The sequence below is a fragment of the Apodemus sylvaticus genome, chromosome 9, assembly GCF_947179515.1.
Source record: "Apodemus sylvaticus chromosome 9, mApoSyl1.1, whole genome shotgun sequence".
Taxonomy (NCBI): domain Eukaryota; kingdom Metazoa; phylum Chordata; class Mammalia; order Rodentia; family Muridae; genus Apodemus; species Apodemus sylvaticus.
Genome location: NC_067480.1, coordinates 32,880,731 through 32,900,601, shown reverse-complemented (window position 1 = coordinate 32,900,601; position 19,871 = coordinate 32,880,731). Strand labels below are relative to the sequence as shown.

Here is a 19,871-nt window from a genome sequence, read left to right as displayed (position 1 = left end):
TGCATTACTTTTAAGAAATCCCGAGTTTGAGTGATGTTTCCTACTCTTGAAAAAAAAAGCCAACATGTTTTAAGTGTAAAATGCAGAGAACGTAACTATGCACAAACCGAAGCTTCTGGCAGCTTCATAGTTAGCTGCTTAGTTTCTACACAGTGTGTTTTTATATCTCATCTGTATCTTTTTCCTCCAGTTGCAAGCCTGCTCTGTTCTCCAGTCTGCTGTGTTGTGGAGAATATTGTTATTCTTGAATGAAAGTGATAAAAGAAACATTTGATGCTATTATGTTACTTTAGAGCAGGTTTTGGATGCCACATCTTTTTTCCTTTCAGTGGTCTATCTAGGAATGTTAGAAACCTCTTCAGAGGGTCAGCATGGATTCTTCTTACCTTTGCTTGCTATTGCTTTTCCTTCAACAGGAGGCTGGAATTGTAGAGTCCTTGGCCTCTTCTTCTTTACAACAGTGCATAACAAACATAGCTATACAACAGAAATCACCCTTAAAATGAAAACTTCCAGTCTTCTTTCTATTTTCTACCCACCCAGTAGGTCTGAGTTATGGCCTATGGATCTGCATTTTAACACTGCCAATTATAAAACAAAATCTTTGTTTGAAAATGATAGGAGTTTTATAAATAAAGTTATTATAAACAGAAGTGGAAAGAGTCTACTGACTGAAAGCTCAGGAGTTGGGGAGACCTTTGGATGATAACGATTTGAGTTTCTTCTCTTTCTAGTGGTCTGTAATGGCTCTGCCTATGGTGGGTCTGAGTCCATAGTGTATGTTATGAATTTGTGTGTGTTCACGTTCCAGTGACTTTGACTAGTACAGAACAAATCAAAGAGTGCCCATCACAGAATAAATCAACTAGTAAGGATGAGCAATCAATCATTACAGCATGAACTATAAGGATCTGCAAGATTGCTTTTATGCTATTAGTATTATGGTATGGTAGAAGTATTAGCCCAATGTTTCTCAACCTTCCTAATGCTAATGCTGCAGCCCTTTAATACAGTTCTTCATGTTCTGGTGACCTCCAACCATGAAATTATTTCCCTTGCTATTTTATAACTATAATTTTGCTTCTGTTATGAATTGTAATGTAGACATTTTTGGAAATAGAGGGTTGCTTAAAGGGTCTTGACCCATAGGTTGAGAACCCCTGCTTAACCAAAACAAGTTTTCTAGGTTTGCTGTTATCTCTTCTGGAAAGTGACCCACACATGTTTCCAGATGGTACACAGTGCAACGCTGCACACTCTGCACACTTAAGTTCCAGAGTCACATGCTAAACATTGGACACACACCTGCCCTTCAAATTCAGCAGCAAGACAACATAATCACGCCTGTTCTTTGGCCAATAAGTATGGCAGCTGAATACCGAGTGAGGTTATGTGTGTTTTACTGGGCATGCTGGCAGAGTTCCTCCCTGGGAAGGTCACTGACATAGATCTTCCTGTGCCCATCTCTTGGGAATCCACTGATTTTACACACCCTTTTCTGCAATGAACTTTAGCTGGTCTGTGGTCTCATTTGTTGAGTGCTTCAAAGGATGTGAATTTTTTGGGAACTGATGACCTCTCCTTGGGTAACTGGAAACTGACTGTCCTTTTCTTCTCCCTATATTGAACATATTGAGAGAGAGAGAGAGAGAGAGAGAGAGAGAGAGAGAGAGAGAGAGAGAGAGAGAGAGATTTTAGTGAACCTTGATATGTAACAGTTTCTTTTTTCCCAGTCATTGAATATTGCCTTGTTGAAAATTTATGTATAAGAATACTTATTTTCTTAGTTGCTTAATAATAATGTGAGAACGTAGATTGGGACTGGCCTTTTAATTAATTTCTGTGTATAGTGCTGATTAGAATGTGAAGACATCCGTTGAAGATCACGCTGTGTCTCACATCCCTGTAGCTTAAATACATCAGATGTATTTAACTATGGAAGCACATATTAAACTCCAGATCAGCCTGCTTCTTTTGATCACAGAATGGGCTTTGTGTGTGAATCCCAACGGGGACACAGAGAGAGAGTGACAGCTGATGGCACTTAAGGGACCGAATCCTTCCATTTAGCTCCCTTCTCCTTTTACCTCCAAAGTATTACGTAGGTAGGTTTCTGACCTTCCCCATGAGAAACTGCTCTTAAGACTCTGCATAAAGGGCAGTGTTTGAAAGGATTGGTCTTTCTTAGCTATTGTTCTCTTTTGTGGTGGATAAGGGTGTAGCTTCATGGAATGGCATTTCGTGGCCAGCATCTTGGAACACATCTGCACCGTCCCTTGGGAAGAAGGTGGACCAGGGCTTCCATGTGTTAGGATCAATAAAAGAGTAGCAACCACTGCCAGTTAATGACCCACTCACTCAGCTATTTCCCTGTGCTCCACAAACACTGTGAGGTAACTGCTATAATGACTCCCATTGCACCAAAGAATAGATTGTGGCAAATGATGTATTAATAACTCTTTCCAAGAACGTGCTATCTGAAAGTGATGAGGCTAGGGTTTTAGGCATCTCATTCCAAAGGCTGACCTTCCTAAGCACATTGATGTGGAAAAGTACAGATTATTTTTATTAGGTCTGTTTTTATTTGCAATCAACAAATTTAAGAAAAATTATTACATTTATTTACTGTGTGTGTTTACGTCTGTATAGATATGTATGCATGTGTGTGCCATGAGACATAAGAGGAGGTCAAAGGACACCTTGTAGGACTCTGTGCTCACTTTCAACATTGTGGGGTTGGGGCGGAAATCAGATCCTAAAGCCTGACAGTAAGTGCCTTTACCCACTGAGATAGCTCGCTGGTCCTCCAACCAGCAAATTTAATAAAAGAACATCTTTATTTTTGCTTTTTATTGTCTCCCTGAACCCATTTCCTTAATTTTATAAACATCATGAAATTATTTAATCTTGAAAAACAGGATGAAAAAAAATTGGTTTCCATGTCAAAGTCAAAGCAAAATTAAAACTGTAACCATAGTTCTTGAAAGCTTGAGTTCTTAGAAATGTTGATAAAAGAGTTCTGAAAAAGGATTGCTTTCATGGTACAATGATGGAAAATATTACAACCAAATTAGGCTTAATGTCTGATATGATTCAAAATCCAGCTTAAAAAAAAAAGGGCTCTCTATGTTTCTTTGTAAAATATGAAGACTGTGAGGAGGTAAGCAAACCTTCCAAATTAGAGTAATGATACGCCATTCACCAGTTAATTCCTGAGTGCAGAAGAGACAGTGAAAAAGGACTATAATAAAATATATTAATTCTCAGTAAGTACTTCTCTGTCACCAGAAGATTTTTGTGCCAACCCAGATGTTGATTTTAAGCCAACATGGACTTTTCTTCTTTTAATATAATGCCGCTCTTGGCTTGAGCTTTTAAATTTAACTAACTTCTAATTTCGGGCTGGATTCTGTTCTATGGAGTTTATTAGCTGGCAGCTTAGGAGCTGGAAAACATTTTGGTTCAGAAAAACAATACTTCGTAAACATTGGCTAGTTCCCCCAAACTGTTATTTGTTAAAAACTGTATAAATTGAAACGGGACAGTACTGTAATTCTCAGTCCTATGGAGCTCAGTAAGTGAAAAAATTAAATATTCTAACAGTCACTATACAACTTCAAAATGTATAGATACACGATAGCCACCAAAATCTAAAGAGCACTGAAGAAGTTAGACTCCAGAGAGCCAAATAACCCTATTAAAGATGGAGTACAGAGCTAAATAAAGAATTTTCACCTAAAGAACTTCGAATAGCTGAGAAGCACCTTAAGAAATGTTCAGCATTTAGCTATTTTTAACATCCAGAGAGTTCTTATCTTTGTACTCATTGGTCCCCATCTTCCCTCTCAAGTTTTGGCTGCAGTACCAAGCATTTTAACAACGATAGATACTCTAACTTCTTTCTATTGCCTTATTTTCTTCTGCAGTAGTTAACATAATATATACTTTGTGCATTTTTCGTTCATTGTTTATCATGTCTGAAGAAACACTCCAAAAGGGATTTTTGACATTTGTTGCTTGCTGTGTAGCAGGACCCAGAATCCTTCCCAGAATGTGATACCTCAGGAAAAGTGTTGAAGGATAGATAGGTGGGTTGGGTGGTTGGGTGGGCAGATGGATGTGTGGATGGATGGGTACATGGATAGGTAGGTGGATGAATGGATGAATGGATGAATGGATGAATGGATGAATGGATGAATGGATGAATGGATGAATGGATAAATGGTTGGGTGTAGTAAAAGTAAAGAACCCTGGATAGAAAGGACCAAACTCATAATGACATTTACCCCTGGTGAGGATAGGGAACAGATACAAAAGACCTCATTCTCACAAAACCCTTTAGATAAATACACTGGTGTTTATAATATCATAGAGGATCTGTATCTTGAGCATTTTAAAGATATTTTTCAAAACTAGATTTTCAATAATCATAGGACAAGGTAATATTGTACAGCATATCCCCAAAGTCCTTCTGTCATGGCCCCTGTCGGCTCTCTGTCCTTATTTTTCCCCACTCCTATAGTTTCTCCCCACGTTGTGGTATCTCTGTCTTTAATGTCTTTTTCTTTCTTTGTCCAAACCGAACCATCTTTATGACTCAGGGTAACTCTCTGTTTAGAGGAACTTTGTACAAGTGACACATTTAACTCTGTCTTTTGAAATCCAGACCAAAGTGCCTCACCCCACACCCAGTGGGAAGCCTGTGCTTTTTTTTTTTTTTTTTTTTTTTCCAAAATCTAGAAGAGTTCTTGCTGGCCTGTGGTTGCTCCTTGATTTGATTTGCAGCCACCATCAAACTCGATGACTCATGTTTTCACTCAACAATACTATTTCCCCCCTTTTCTTCGTTGTGCTAAGCCATCATAAAACCCACATTTTCTTTACTTTTCTTTTTTTCCCACTTGACTCATACAAGGCAGATGCCTGGAGACATTGCCAGAGCCAGAGCTTTATTGGGGGTAGGTGGAAGAGTAGGGGGAATAAGCTTGTACTCCTGTAAGCAGCCTTTCTAGGAGTCATTCTTGTTCCAAAGAGGCCTTTGACCCTACCCATGCAGTGACTGTGGGCTGTATCTCATCTTCAAGACCCAAGCTAGTCTGTCAATTGTTTCAACTTCCTCTACTTCTCAGGTGTCTTCTAACTCCTATTAGTTACTATTTGCAGCTGTGACCTGAAGCCCTAACGGAAACAACCAGAGAGAGTAAAATAAATACATTTGGTTCACAGTCTCAGAGGGGTCAAGTCCATAGTTTGCTGTCCAGCGTTGGTGGGCAGAACTCCAACCAGTGGAGTTCGAAGGAATCTCCACTGCTGGGATTCTAGAGCCTTATTTCTTTCTAGCAAAGGAGCCAGTTCCTTATTATTGTCAGAAGGGACAAATGGCTATCTGTGGTGCCTATTTGCATACCAAAGTGCCTCCTGGCCTCCAGGCTTTCACAGTACCTCAAGCACCTGTGGCTTTTCTTTGGTTTTCTCACTCTGCCAGTCTTAAACTTCTCTAGGTTATAGGCTTTCCTTCTCTGGCTTCTCATTCCTTTATACCATGTCAGCTATACACCCCCTTTTGTCTTCATCTTCCTTTTTTGGTCCCTTCTCTCTTGCCCCTCTCTTTGTCTTCCTCTCCTACTCACAACCCCCTCCTCTTCTCATGGGACCCCCTCATGGCCCAATCCATGAGACCATGTTCCGTCTAATACTTTCTTTTCCTGCTCTGGACTCTTCCAGATGCCTCTGGTTGTGCCCTCTCTCATATCTATAATGACAACCTTTCTCTCAACCATACCTTGAAGTGGTCATGTTCTCACTTTATACATTAACATGGTCAGAACATTTTGGTGGCAGGTGTGCATGGCAGGGGACAGTTGTTTACATCACAGCAGACAGATTGAAGAGAACTTACAGGAAATGACTAGGAACTGATTCTGGTGACTCATTTCCTCCAATTAGGTACCATTTTCTAGTTTCCACAACCTCTCTAAACACTGCCATGATCTGGAATACTGCCTGTATAACACATGGGACCATGGGGAAACATTTCATATTAAAGTCTGTACATTCCTTAAATACCAGTTCATGTCTTTTGGAGCACTCTCCCTTGTGTCTTACACCTTTGAGTCTATACCTAAACAATCCATTATATTAATTTCCCCTCAGATACATTGAAGATTTGCCTCTGTGAGATGTTCTCTCTCTGAAAGAAATTGTATATTTAGCTTCCAAAGTAGCTATTCTTTTCCTTGAGACATACTACTGAGTGGTCAGTTTGCCTGTATGTGTCTCTCTTGTCATCCAATGGCTTATTGTGCTGAGTCTTCTGTTGTTAGTACCTGGTTCAAAGTATGGTTAATGTTTGAGGAAGGACTAAAGACTAAGTTTGCTGCTTATTACAGAATCTGTTGTAAAGAGCCATTTGACCCCATTACATTTTGTTCTTTTGATTTCCTAAATGGACACCAAATGAGATGGAAATTATTTATACCCTTTGGCTTTGTTTCCCCCAGTGGGTACATCCTGGCTATCTAGAAGGATGCTTGTTGACCTCTCAGTATGTTCCTGTAAATTAACCAGAGGCACAGAGAGCATTACCTGCAAACATAATTGTCATCAAAAGAGGCTCTCTGGCTGGAGCTATTGCTGCCATAAGCATCTGCTGCCAACCTCTTTTCTTCACTGTCTTGCTTTCTAGTTGAAGAACATGTCAACAATGTTCCGTCATTTGGAAGTCTGTTTCTAGCTTCCCAGGGGTCATGGGCTGCATAGGAGTGAATTGATGGAGAAATGGCGTAGCGTCTGACAATCATGACACTGCCTGTACAGGAAGCACAAAAATTGAGTTAAAAAACAGTCAACCCTTAAGGTTCTTCACAAATGAAAAAAATTATGTCGGTCATATCTTGTTGATGTTGAAAACGACATCTGATTTTTGATTTATTTTATTATTGTTAGTTGGTCACAGACACATGCTGGACATGTTTTCACTTGGGGTAATAAACAGGACAATTTTGCCTGCATAGAGCTTATATTATGTAGGTTAAGTAGAAAATACACCGTAAGTAATAATGCATGGTGCAATTCAGATGATGATAGATTCTAGGAAGACAAAGCTGATGAAAGCAAGGGGTAGGAACATATGAAAGGGGAGATTAGGTCATTTAATTGTGTGGTCAGAGAAACCTCTTCACAAACATAGCAGTAGTTCACAATACTTATTGTAGATTTTTATGGTTAACTGGAAGATGGTTGGGGAGCCCAAATGTTTCAAAGACAAAGTAATAATGAAGACACAGAAATGTTAAGCACCTTAATTTGTTCAGTACACATATTAAAATATACCACATCTGTACGTACAATTATTATCTACCAATAAAAATGGAAAATGTATTTCATGAAATTCAAATACTAATTATATTGATAATATTAAGTATTCTCTATGTAAAACTTTATAAAATTCATCACAGTATACTCCATAAATGTACACGGTTAAATAAGAAGTATACATTTTAAATATAAGATGAACAGAAACTCAGAAGACTTCCTCACTGTCGAGTCCAGAAGAGTAGGTTCATCCTCTGCCTTTGGTCACTTGGACGGCTGCAGGAATTCAGCTGGTGATTGCTAACTGGCCTGTGCTTGCTAGACTAGGCTTTATGTGGTCATCATGAGACAGCCCATTGAGCGATGCGAGCAAGACAACATAGAAGAAGAAAAAGTGCTTTATATGGACAACTGAGTATTTCTTCCTGATGTCAGGTGGATGGCTTTAGTTCCTGAGGCCTTGAAGTTCAATTGCTGTCCATAGATGATTTGCAAGACATGTCTTCCTAGAAGAAAACCAAATCTTCCTTTTTTTTTTTTTCTTGTAAAATCAAGAACTTCAGTTCACAAAATTTTATTTTAGGGAGTCTTGATTTCTCTGACTCTCTTAACGCTGTGACTTGAGTGTGATCATTTGACGTCTGCTTAGACATTGGTTGTACCTATGAGCACATTGATTGTTATCTATGAACACATTAGTTGTTACCTATGAACACATAGGTTGTCACCTATGAGCACATTGGTTATCACTTATAAGGACAATGTTGGTTGACCTCATGGGTTGACTTTCATTTTTCCAAGGACCTTTCTGCTCACTAAATCTTCATGTTGCTTGCTATAACTTTGTTATTAGCTAGCACAGAGATGAATTAAAAGCTATGAATGTGTTGATGTTTTAAGAATGCCAGAACCGATCTTTGCTACCAGCCGGGGCAGAAAAGCATCACTAGGTACTGTATTATCCTGAGCTTAAGATCTCTGGGGATGCAAATAGCCAGGGGTCTGCCTGCACCTAGGACCTGAGCACATAGGCGGTTCATTTGCCAGCCTGTCCGTCGTGGGGCCCGTGTCCTATGTGAGGATCAACAGAGGGAGTGACTTTCCACCGCCATATTCGCTCCATGACAGAGCAGTCGGGGAACACCTGGTTCACCGAGACAACCCAAGTATAACATTGCTTGAGGCAAGACTCAGCAGTGCTCCAAAGGCACAAAAGAGGAAGGTAGCACATCAGCAATCTGTGCCAGAGGAAACCCAGTCATCCAGTGTCATGGAAATAACCTTAAAAGTCCACAGGAGGTTGAAGCACCAGCCAGTGACAATAAGACCATCTAACACCAGTGAGAACTAGATGGCTAAAGGCAAACGTAGGAATGTTACTACCAGAAACCAAGGCATTATGGCAGCATCTGAACCCAATTCTCCATCAACAGCTAGTTCTGGATACCCCAACATACCAGAAAAACAAGAGTTGGATTTAAAATCACTGGTAAGGATGCTGTTAGAGGAACATATGAAGGACATAAATAGATCTCTTAAAGAAAATCAGGAGAAAAATGATCAAAAGCTAGAAGACCTTACAAGGGAAACACAAAAATCACTTAAAGAAATTCAGGAGAATATGGGTCATAAGTTAGTAGCCAATAAGGATGAAATGCAAAAATCACTTAAAGAAATACAGGAGAACTTTGATCAACAGGCAGAAGTTATGAAAGAGGAAACACAAAAATCTCTCAAAGAATTAGAGGAAAACACAAACAAGCAAGTGAAGGAACTGAACAAAAATATCTTTTCCCAATTTGTTGGTTGCCGATCTGTCCTCTTGATGGTGTCCTTTGCCTTACAGAAACTCTGTAACCTTATGAGGTCCCATTTGTCAATTCTTGCTCTTAGAGCATACGCTATTGGTGTTCTGTTCAGAAACTTTCTCCCTGTACTGATGTCCTCAAGGGTCTTCCCCAGTTTCTTTTCTATTAGCTTCAGAGTGTCTGGCTTTATGTGGAGGTCCTTGATCCATTTGGATTTGAGCTTAGTACAAGGAGACAAGGATGGATCAATTCTCATTCTTCTGCATGCTGACCTCCAGTTGAACCAGCACCATTTGTTGAAAAGGCTATCTTTTTTCCATTGGATGTTTTCAGCCTCTTTGTCGAGGATCAAGTGGCCATAGGTGTGTGGGTTCATTTCTGGATCTTCAATCCTGTTCCATTGATCCTCCTGCCTGTCACTGTACCAATACCATGCAGTTTTTAACACTATTGCTCTGTAGTATTGCTTGAGGTCAGGGATACTGATTCCCCCAGATTTTCTTTTGTTGCTGAGAATAGTTTTAGCTATCCTGGGTTTTTTGTTGTTCCAGATGAATTTGATAATTGCTCTTTCTAACTCTGTGAAGAATTGAGTTGGGATTTTGATGGGTATTGCATTGAATCTGTATAGTGCTTTAGGCAAAATGGCCATTTTAACTATATTGATTCTACCGATCCATGAGCATGGGAGGTTTTCCCATTTTTTGAGGTCTTCTTCCATTTCCTTCTTCAGAGTCTTGAAGTTCTTGTCATACAGATCTTTCACATGTTTGGTAAGAGTCACCCCAAGATACTTTATACTGTTTGTGGCTATTGTGAAGGGGGTCATTTCCCTAATTTCTTTCTCAGCCTGCTTATCCTTTGAGTATAGGAAGGCCACTGATTTGCTTGAGTTGATTTTGTAACCTGCCACTTTGCTGAAGTTGTTTATCAGCTGTAGGAGCTCTCTAGTGGAGTTTTTTGGGTCAGTGCTAAGAGGAAAACTCATAGCTTTGAGTGCCTCCAAAAAGAAATTGGAGAGAGCATACACTAGAAGCTTAACAGAACAACTGAAAGCCCTGGAACAAAAAGAAGCTAATTCACCCAGGAGGAGAAGAAGACAGGAAATCATCAAACTCAGGGCTGAAATCAATCAAGTAGAAACTAAGAGAACCATACAAAGAATCAACAAAACCAGGAGCTGGTTCTTTGAAAAAAAAAATCAACAAGATAGATAAACCCTTAACCAGACTAACCAAAGGGCACAGAGACAGTATCCAAATTAACAAAATTAGAAATGAAAAGGGAGATATAACAACAGAAACTGAGGAACTTCAAAAAATCATCAGATCCTACTACAAAAGCCTGTACTCAACACAACTGGAGAATCTGGAGGAAATGGTCAATTTCTTTGACAGATACTAAATACCCAAATTAAATCAGGGTCCAATAGATCATCTAAACATACCCATAACCCCTAAAGAAATAGAAGGGGTCATAGAAAGCCTCCGACCAAAAAAAGCACAGGACCTGATGGTTGTAGTGCAGAATTCTATCAGATCTTCAAAGAAGACTTAACACCAATACTCTTCAAACTGTTCCACCAAATAGAAACAGAAGGAACACTACCCAACTCCTTCTATGGAGCCACAATTACGCTGATACCAAAACCACACAAAGATCCAACTAAGAAAGAGAATTTCAGGCCAATTTCCCTTATGAATATAGATGCAAAAACACTCAATAAAATTCTTTCCCACCGAATCCAAGAACACATCAAAACCATCATCCACCGTGATCAAGTAGGCTTCATGCCAGGGATGCACGGATGGTTCAATATACGGAAATCCATCAATGCTATCCACTATATAAACAAACTCAAAGAAAAAACCCACATGATCATTTCATTAGATGCTGAAAAAGCATTTGACAAAATTCAGCATCCTTTCATGATAAAAGTCTTGGAAAGGACAGGAATTCAAGGCCCATATCTAAACATAGTAAAAGCAATATACAGCAAACAGGTAGGCAACATCAAACTAAATGGAGAGAAACTTGAAGCAATCCCACTAAAATCAGGGACTAGACAAGGCTGCCCCCTCTCTCCATATCTTTTCAATGTAGTTCTTGAAGTCCTAGCTAGAGCAATTAGACAATATAAGGAGGTCAAAGGGATACAAATTGGAAAGGAAGAAGTCAAACTATCACTATTTGCAGATGATATGATAGTTTACTTAAGTGACCCAAAAAACTCTACCAGAGAACTCCTACAGCTGGTAAACAACTTCAGCAAACTGGCTGGTTACAAAATCAACTCAAGCAAATCAGTAGCCTTTCTATTCTCAAAGGATAAGCAGACTGAGAAAGAAATTAGGGAAATAACACCCTTCACAATAGCCACAAACAGCATAAAGTATCTTGGGCTGACTCTAACCAAACAAGTAAAAGACCTATATGAAAAGAACTTCAGATTTCTGAAGAAGGAAATCGAAGAAGATCTCAGAAAGGAAAAATCTTTCATGCTCATGGATCGGCAGGATTAATATAGTTAAAATGGCCATCTTGCCAAAAGCAATCTACAGATTCAATGTAATCCCCATCAAAATCTCAACTTAGTTCTTCATATAGCTAGAAAGAGCAATTCTCAAATTCACCTGGAATAACAAAAAACCCAGGATAGCTAAAACTATTCTCAACAGTAAAAGAACTTCTGGGGCAATTAGTATCCCAGACCTCAAACATTACTACAGAGCAATAGTGATAAAAAACTGCATGGTATTGGTATAATGTCAGGTAATCTGATCAATGAAATAGGATTGAAGACCCAGAAATGAACCCACACACCTATGGTCACTTGATCTTCGACAAAGGAGCTGAAAGCATCCAGTGGAAAAAAGATAGCCTTTTCAACAAATGGTGCTAGTTCAACTGGAGGTCAGCATGCAGAAGAATGCAAATCGATCCATTCTTATCTCCTTGTACTAAGCTCAACTCCAAGTGGATCAAGAACCTCCACATAAAACCTGACACACTGAAATTAATAGAAAAGAAACTGGGGAAGACCCTTGAGGACATGGGCACAGGGGAAAAGTTACTGAACAGAACACCAATAGCTTATGCTCTAAGATCAAGAATTGACAAATGGGACCTCATAAAACTACAAAGTTTCTGTAAGGCAAAGGACACTGTCAAAAGGACAAAACGTCAACCAACAAATTGGGAAAGGATCTTTACCAACCCTAAATCCGACAGAGGGCTAATATCTAATATATACAAAGAACTCAAGAAGGTAGAACCCAGAGAACCAAATAACTCTATTAAAAAGTGGGGTACAGAGCTAAACAAAGAATTTTTACATGAAGAACTTCGGATGGCTAAGAAGCACCTTAAGAAATGTTCAACATCATTAATCATTAGGGAAATGCAAACCAAAACAACCCTAAGATTTCCCCTTACACTAGTCAGAATGGTTAAGGTCAAATAATCAGGAGACAGCAGGTGTTGGCGAGGATGTGGAGAAAGAGGAACACTCCTCCACTGCTGGGGGGATTGCAAGATGTGCAACCACTTTGGAAATCAATCTTGCAGTTCCTCAGAAATCTGGGCATGACACTTCTGGAGGACCCTGCTATGCCACTCCTGGGCTTATACCCAGAGGATTCCCCGGCATGCAATAAGGACACATGCTCCACTATGTTCATAGCAGCCCTATTTGTAGTAGCCAGAATCTGGAAAGAACCCAGGTGTCCCTCAACGGAGGAATGGATACAAAAAAATGTGGTATATTTACACAATGGAGTACTATTTAGCCATTAGAAACAACGAATTCATGAAATTCTTAGACAAATGGAGCTGGAGAACATCATACTAAGTGAGGTAACCCAGTCTCAAAAGATCAATCATGGTATGCACTCACTGATAAGTGGATATTAGCCTAGAAACTTTGAATACCCAGGACATAATCCAAATTAAATGATGTCCAAAAAGAATGGAGGAGTGGCCCTTGGTTCTGGAAAGACTCAGTGCAAGAGTATAGGGGAATACCAGAACAGGGAAAGATTGGGTAGATGGCGGAACAGGGGGAGGGAAGAGGGTTTATGGGACTTTTGGGGAGTGGGAGCCAGAAAAATGGAAATCATTTGACATGTAAATAAAGAACATATAGAATAATAATAATAAAAAGAATGCCATAACCACATGATTCATTTAAATTTGCCTCCTGTCATTGCAGGAAGAAGACAAAGTTTCTGGGCCATTACAAAAAAAAAAAAAAAAAAAAAAAAAAAAAAAAAAGCCAGGAGCGTTGTCCTGGCTTTGCATCAAGAGAGAGTTTAGAACAGATATTTATCTGACGTGATTAACTGTAAATGCTATATTTAAGCACTTTCAGGGGCTGAAGTGATTACACTATCTGCAATTATGTAAAAACTGGTGTTTGAAAACTGACAGACACAAAACTTTCTGTCTAAAAGAATTAGGTAACAATCTATCTATCCAATCGATAGTCCTGGGTAACCCAGCATGGGGAGATTATGCTCATGATAGCAAAGTTAAATTTGTTTTATTTGAGACCTCCGCTTAATATGGAACTGATTACCAAATAAACTGTTTGCTCATCTCCCTGGGTCACAAATTATTCTTTTCTTTCTTATCAACACAAGGGAAGAAATATTCAACATAGCATCACAGGACCATTAGCCCAATTTCTAAGATCACTGCCAAATGCAGTTGACTGGCCAGATAAGAATATGAACAGATGGGAAAGGCCCCGCAGTGCTGGGAGTTCCCTGAAGGGAGATGTTTCTTTTATCTTCCCCTGCAAATGTTAACACTCCTAGTACTCACAAGGTGAGCTTACACAGGGTAGGAAGCACAGGGGAACATTCTGTAAAGTCCTGGCCAGATTATATATCCACCAAAAACTATGCGATGCGGATGTTTCTGCAAACATTATTTTTTTGGGTTTTTGGATTTGGTTTTTTCGAGACAGGGTTTCTCTGTATAGCCCTGGCTGTCCTGGAACTCACTCTGTAGACCAGGTTGGCCTCAAACTCAGAAATCTGCCTGCCTCTGCCTCCCAGAGTGCTGGGATTACAGGCATGTGCCACCACTGCCCGGCCAAATATGTTTTTATACAAGGAGGTTGAGTAGGCACTCTGTTGTTTGATTATATATATCATATGGTGTACCCCTGAGCTATAGCTCAGTCCTTGGCCTTGGGCAATTAGAGGGGAAGCGAAGTCTGCTCACAGAATGTCTCCTTTGTTTTCCTCACTGTATCTATCACACAACATCTGGAAGAACTTGTGACCCCAAATGATTTGCTTGTAGGTCCTTTGAGTCTGTTCCTTTCTTGAAGAGAGGCACATATCTGTCTTATGTCATCTAGTATGATTCTGTTTTTTGAAGCCGTATTGAGGATGTTGCTTTCTTAAATGTTCTGGGTTTATATTCTTCTTCTTCTTCTTCTTCTTCTTCTTCTTCTTCTTCTTCTTCTTCTTCTTCTTCTTCTTCTTCTTCTTCTTCTTCTTCTTCTTCTTCTTCTTCTTCTTTTTCTTCTTCTTCTTTTTTTTTTTTTTTGTTTTTTTTGGATTTGGATTTTTTGAGACAGGGTTTCTCTGTATAGCCCTGGCTGTCCTGGAACTCACTCTGTAGATCAGGCTGGCCTCGAATTCAGAAATCTGCCTGCCTCTGCCTCCCAGAGTGCTGGGATTACAGGAGTGTGCCACCACTGCCCAGCTCTGCGTTTATATTCTTAACTGAAAATTATGGATTTTTTTTTCAAAAACAGGACACACTCCAAAATTCCTATGGATTCAATTGCAAGTTCAAATTTCAAATGATTGGTAATATAATACTAAAACCTCTAATAAAATCATGTCTGTAAGTCAAGTAATAATATTGTCTTGGCATAGCTAATGTTTTTTGATAAGCATTACTGAAAATTTCACATTGATCTTGCTTGTAATGCTTTATTATATATGAATATTTATATATTTCAGAGCCTAGGAGATAAGGAATGTTGTTATTTTTTCATTATAAGTGAGACAATTGCTCATTAACAGATTGTCATATTCATTAGAACCAAGAATTTTATGGTTGGATAAAGCTTTGAAATATATCTGATGCAGTTTGCTGTTTTTTTCTAAGTTGTGTGTGTATATATGTGAATATGTGTTTATTTGTGTGTGTCTATGTGTGTCTGTGTGTGTATGTGTGTGCATATGTATGTGGATGTCTGTCTGTCTGTTCACATATGTACATGTGTGTATGGATATATATGTGTGTGAATGTGTATTTGTGCATATGTGTTTGTGGGTGTATATGTATTTGTGTGTGCATGTGTATATGTATATATGTGTGAGTATGTATGTGTGTTTTTGTGTATATGTATTGTTTACATGCATGTATGTTTACATGTGTGCGTGTGTGTGTGTGTGTGTGTGTGTGTGTGTGTATGTATAGATGTGTATGTGGAGGCCAAAGGATGATCTTGGATATTGTTCCTCAGATGCTTTCTACCATTCCTTCCTTCCTTCCTTCCTTCCTTCCTTCCTTCCTTCCTTCCTTCCTTCCTTCCTTCCTTCCTTCCTTCCTTCCTTCCCTCCTTCTTTCCTTCTTCCTTTCTTTTTTCATTCTTTTCCCCAGACGGTATCTTTACCTGGAACTCACCAAGTGAGCTAGGCATGCTGATCCCCGAGCCCCACAGCCCCAGCTGTCGCTGGCTCTCCAGTGCATACTGCTACCTCATGAAGCTCAGACTCAGGTCCTCAGGCATGCAAGGCAAGCACTTACAACAGGATTGTCTCTCAAGCCCTGATATCTTGACACAATTGTATACTCACTGTTTAAAGTAATGAGTTTGATTATGAGATTTTAATAAGCTCGTATGTATTGAATTCAAATGTTGCTCTCAGGTGTTTCCACACACACTCTCTTCCTTTTGCTGGTTGTCTCTCTTCCCTTTTAACATCATATAAGTAATTTTTTAAAGTCTAAATTCCACATATTATAAAAAAGACTTTGTATCTGCTTTTCTGAGTCTGGCTTATTTCACTTAGAATGATGATCTCTAGTACCATTCATTTCCTGAAAATGACACAATTTTATTTATTTTTATTATATAAAAGCAAATTTATTTCTATAGTAGATGATACTATTCTCCTCTTAAAAGATCATACATATTTCAACAGAAAACTTAGATCTGATAAAAACCATTTAGATGGAGATTAGGATACAATCATGGATTTTATGTGAGGGTACTGTTGGGCTAGTTTTTCTTCCTTCCCTTTATTTACTCCTGAAAAACCATATCACATAAAAGGCAATATCACTTAAATTGTTTTCTTTTTTTTTTTTGAGGTTATGATATAATTATATCATTTGCCCCATCCCTATCCAAACCCTCTCCCATATTCCCCTAATTAATATATAAAATTCATGTCTTTTTTGTTGAATACATGTGTGAATATATACATATATATGACACATATACATATTCTTTGATACATAGTTACAAACTGCTCAGTTTGTGTAGTTTCACTGTTACCTGCATATATATATATTCAGGGGTAATCACTTGGTGACAAATACAATTTAAAAACTTCCCACTGGATCCTCAAACATACTTTCACATTACATTGTGAGTGAGTGTGTTTGTGTGTGTGTATGTGTGTGTGTGTGTTGTTGAGACAATTAGAAAAGGTTCTTCATTTTTCATGACAGCTATTTTAGCTACCCCATCTCAAACTCAATATTCTTACTGTAAGTTATTATTTACATGCCGAAGAAGTGCGATTCCAACTCTGTATTTAGATCTTACTAATGTTCTAACATCTTCTAAGCTTAATGACATTCATATTATATAATGGGTAATACTTTGAGTGGTGGAGTACTTATCTTAGAATAAGGTACTAAGATGTGAAGGCCCTAGTTGCTCTGTTATTTGGATAAGCAATATCGAGATTTGAGGAAGAACTATCTGCCTTTAGAGTAAGTCTGTGGCTTGTGATGGCAGGTGAAGTATCTACAGATAGCATTTGGCAGTGCTCAGAGACATTTTGTTGTTGTTGCTTTGAGACAGACTCTCATACCATAACCCAGCCTAGCCTTGGACTTACTGTATAGCCTAGGCTACATGCCAACACAATTCTCCTGCTTTAGCCTCCTGCATACTGGGGTTACTAACATATACTGTCATAACTGGCTGAAGACAACTTGATGTTTGCAACTGGGGTTGGACAGATAAATGCTACAGCAACTGTAGTTATGGAGCACAGAAGATGCCGAACATCATGCCACGTCCAGACTGAACTCCACAGTGAAGAGCTGTTCAGTACAAATTGTCACCACTGCAAGGATTTAGAAACTCTGTAGTAAGGATATGTTATAAATAGCTGAATTGTTTCTTTCTATTTTAAAATAAGCAGGTCTAATCTTATAGGTTATTCTTTTATAGTTTTCTTAGATTAGTAGACAGAGTTATGCAGATTCAGACAGGAATGTATTTGCAGCTTTGAAGTGCTTTGATTCATTACTAGAAAGGAACATGTCTAATAAGACCAACCAGCTGATGTGACATGTTCCACTGTCAAACTGTTCACAACCACTAATTGGCATTGCCTAAAGTCTTTGATGGATGGTATTAAGAGCTATGAGTAGTTAATTATATATATCAATTTTATTTGAATATGTTGTTGTAGGCAGGCACTGACAACTGAAATATAGAACAGGTTTCTTACTGTTGATTCCAACCTTTTAAGTAATTATTGAATCAAGTATCTCTGATGAAAAACGGGATATTTAAAATATGCTAAAAATCGACTTTGCATCTTGAGGTATTTAATATATATATATGTGTGTGTGTGTGTGTGTGTGTGTGAGTGTACATATGTATGTATATATGTGTATATATAGGTACTTGCAGGTATTGATATATATATATATATATCATTTGATATTATATGTATCAATCAAGATATATATCACAACACACACACACATACACACACACACACACACACACACATACACACTTGTTTGTCATGTATGCTCACATGGGACAGAGAAACTGCAGAAAGACGAGAGGTAGTACCTGTTGTTTGTTGCATACTGCCAGGCACTAGTTATCATTGCAAATAGTTGTCATCAGCACAGAGGCAGGTACTACACTATTTCCAGGTGGATAAGGTTTAAAAGACTTTAATAAGGAGCACAGAGTCAAGTGGCTGTGCAACAAATCTCCAAGAACCATATTTGTCTGATTTTGATCCATATGCTAAGGCATTTAAAAAGCTTTTCAGGCTTAATAAGTGAGCACACCAATCAACATGCATATCCATCGCTCTGCATTGCAGAATTTATATAGTTAAAATTGAACTGAGAAAATCCTTCTGAATGTGACAGATTTTTACACCTCTGTTCTTATCTCTCCTGGTATACTCAGAAGTCATTTTATTATTGTTAAAACATATACCCTGAAGAACCTAAAGGAAAATTTGACTAGGAAATCAAAATGATTCTACTAGGAGGAAGAGGATGAAACCCATCACTGCAAACACTGGAAACACCAAATGATGAGTTATTGGAGTAGCCCAACAAATCAGAGGTTTGGGAGACACTTAAAAAGGTCAGCATATCCCAGAAGAGTCACATATGTTCGGTACCTTGGTGTTCCTTCACCGGCGGTGCAGAATCGATGGGAATACCACCAGGAAGGGTCCCTGCAGACTGGTCACACGCTACCGCTTCTTCCCTTTCATCTTCTGATTCTCTCCCTGAGCTAGATGCTGTCTGACTAATTGAAGCTAGCTTCACACGGAGAGCATGGTTCTCATTCTCTAATCTGTTGATTTCTACCCGCATTTCTTGGATAACCCGCACAAGTTGGATGCTAGCTTCCATTGCCTGTTTTCACAGACCAACTTTTTCTTATGAGTCAAATACACAATCTACTCAGTGGGCAGGATCATCCTGCCCATAACGGTATGTGTCACTTGAACAATGGAACTCATGTCTCTCTTTACGGTCTTTCAGCACCTGAGTTAGACTGTCCAGGGAAGGAAAGGACCTCCATCACTTATTTATCCTGGGTTTTGTTTTTCGGAACAGTACTTTTCTATCTTTCATTTCATGTCAATCAACAGACAGAGAATACTGTTTGTGTCTGAGTGAAGAGAATATTCTATAAATTTCCAGTAAAGGGCAGGGTTTCTTGTTCCCATCATTAATTCACTACCATGATTACCATTCAGTCTTTTCTGTTGTCACATCTGGGATCGAATATTCACACAATCACCAACTGTTACATCAAAACGGATGCACAAATATTCTTTTCTTTATTTTTGGGACAAATTACTAATTTTGACACCTATTAATTAAGAAAAACTGATGTTAGCCACAAGGTGGCATATGAACTATCGGGATATTATTGAAATATGTTACTGGTATTCATAGATCCCTCAAGATAAGCAGGTTTCTGCCCACACAGATACACTTTGCTATTATCGACTTCTAGGATGCTTTCTTGGCAAGGGTTTCCTAGGGGAGATTTTGGAATGTGAGAAGACACAGGGTGAACATTAATCTTGAATGAGAAATGTGTAAGGCATCAAGAGCTTTCATTACCTATCTCCTCAAGAGGTTTGTTGTTGGGAATGAAAAATACAATCCTAAATAGCACATACTCTGATGGCAATATTCAGAAATCCAGGGAATGTTTAAACATAAATGAGTTTCTCAACAGGGTGAAATTTATTAGAAAACTTTTCT

The 19,871-nt window shown here is 38.7% G+C and overlaps 1 protein-coding gene across 1 annotated transcript; it reads right to left on the bottom strand.

Moving 5' to 3' along the window:
• Positions 1-1,527: 1,527 nt before the first annotated feature.
• Ccdc195 (coiled-coil domain containing 195) lies at positions 1,528-19,004 on the bottom strand. The gene is made up of 3 exons (XM_052193431.1): positions 18,767-19,004; positions 6,586-6,808; positions 1,528-1,618 (listed from the first exon to the last, which is right to left on the bottom strand). Exons 1-3 carry the CDS (start codon positions 19,002-19,004, stop codon positions 1,528-1,530), a joined length of 552 nt encoding a protein of 183 aa, XP_052049391.1.
• Between the last annotated feature and the right edge of the window lie 867 nt (positions 19,005-19,871).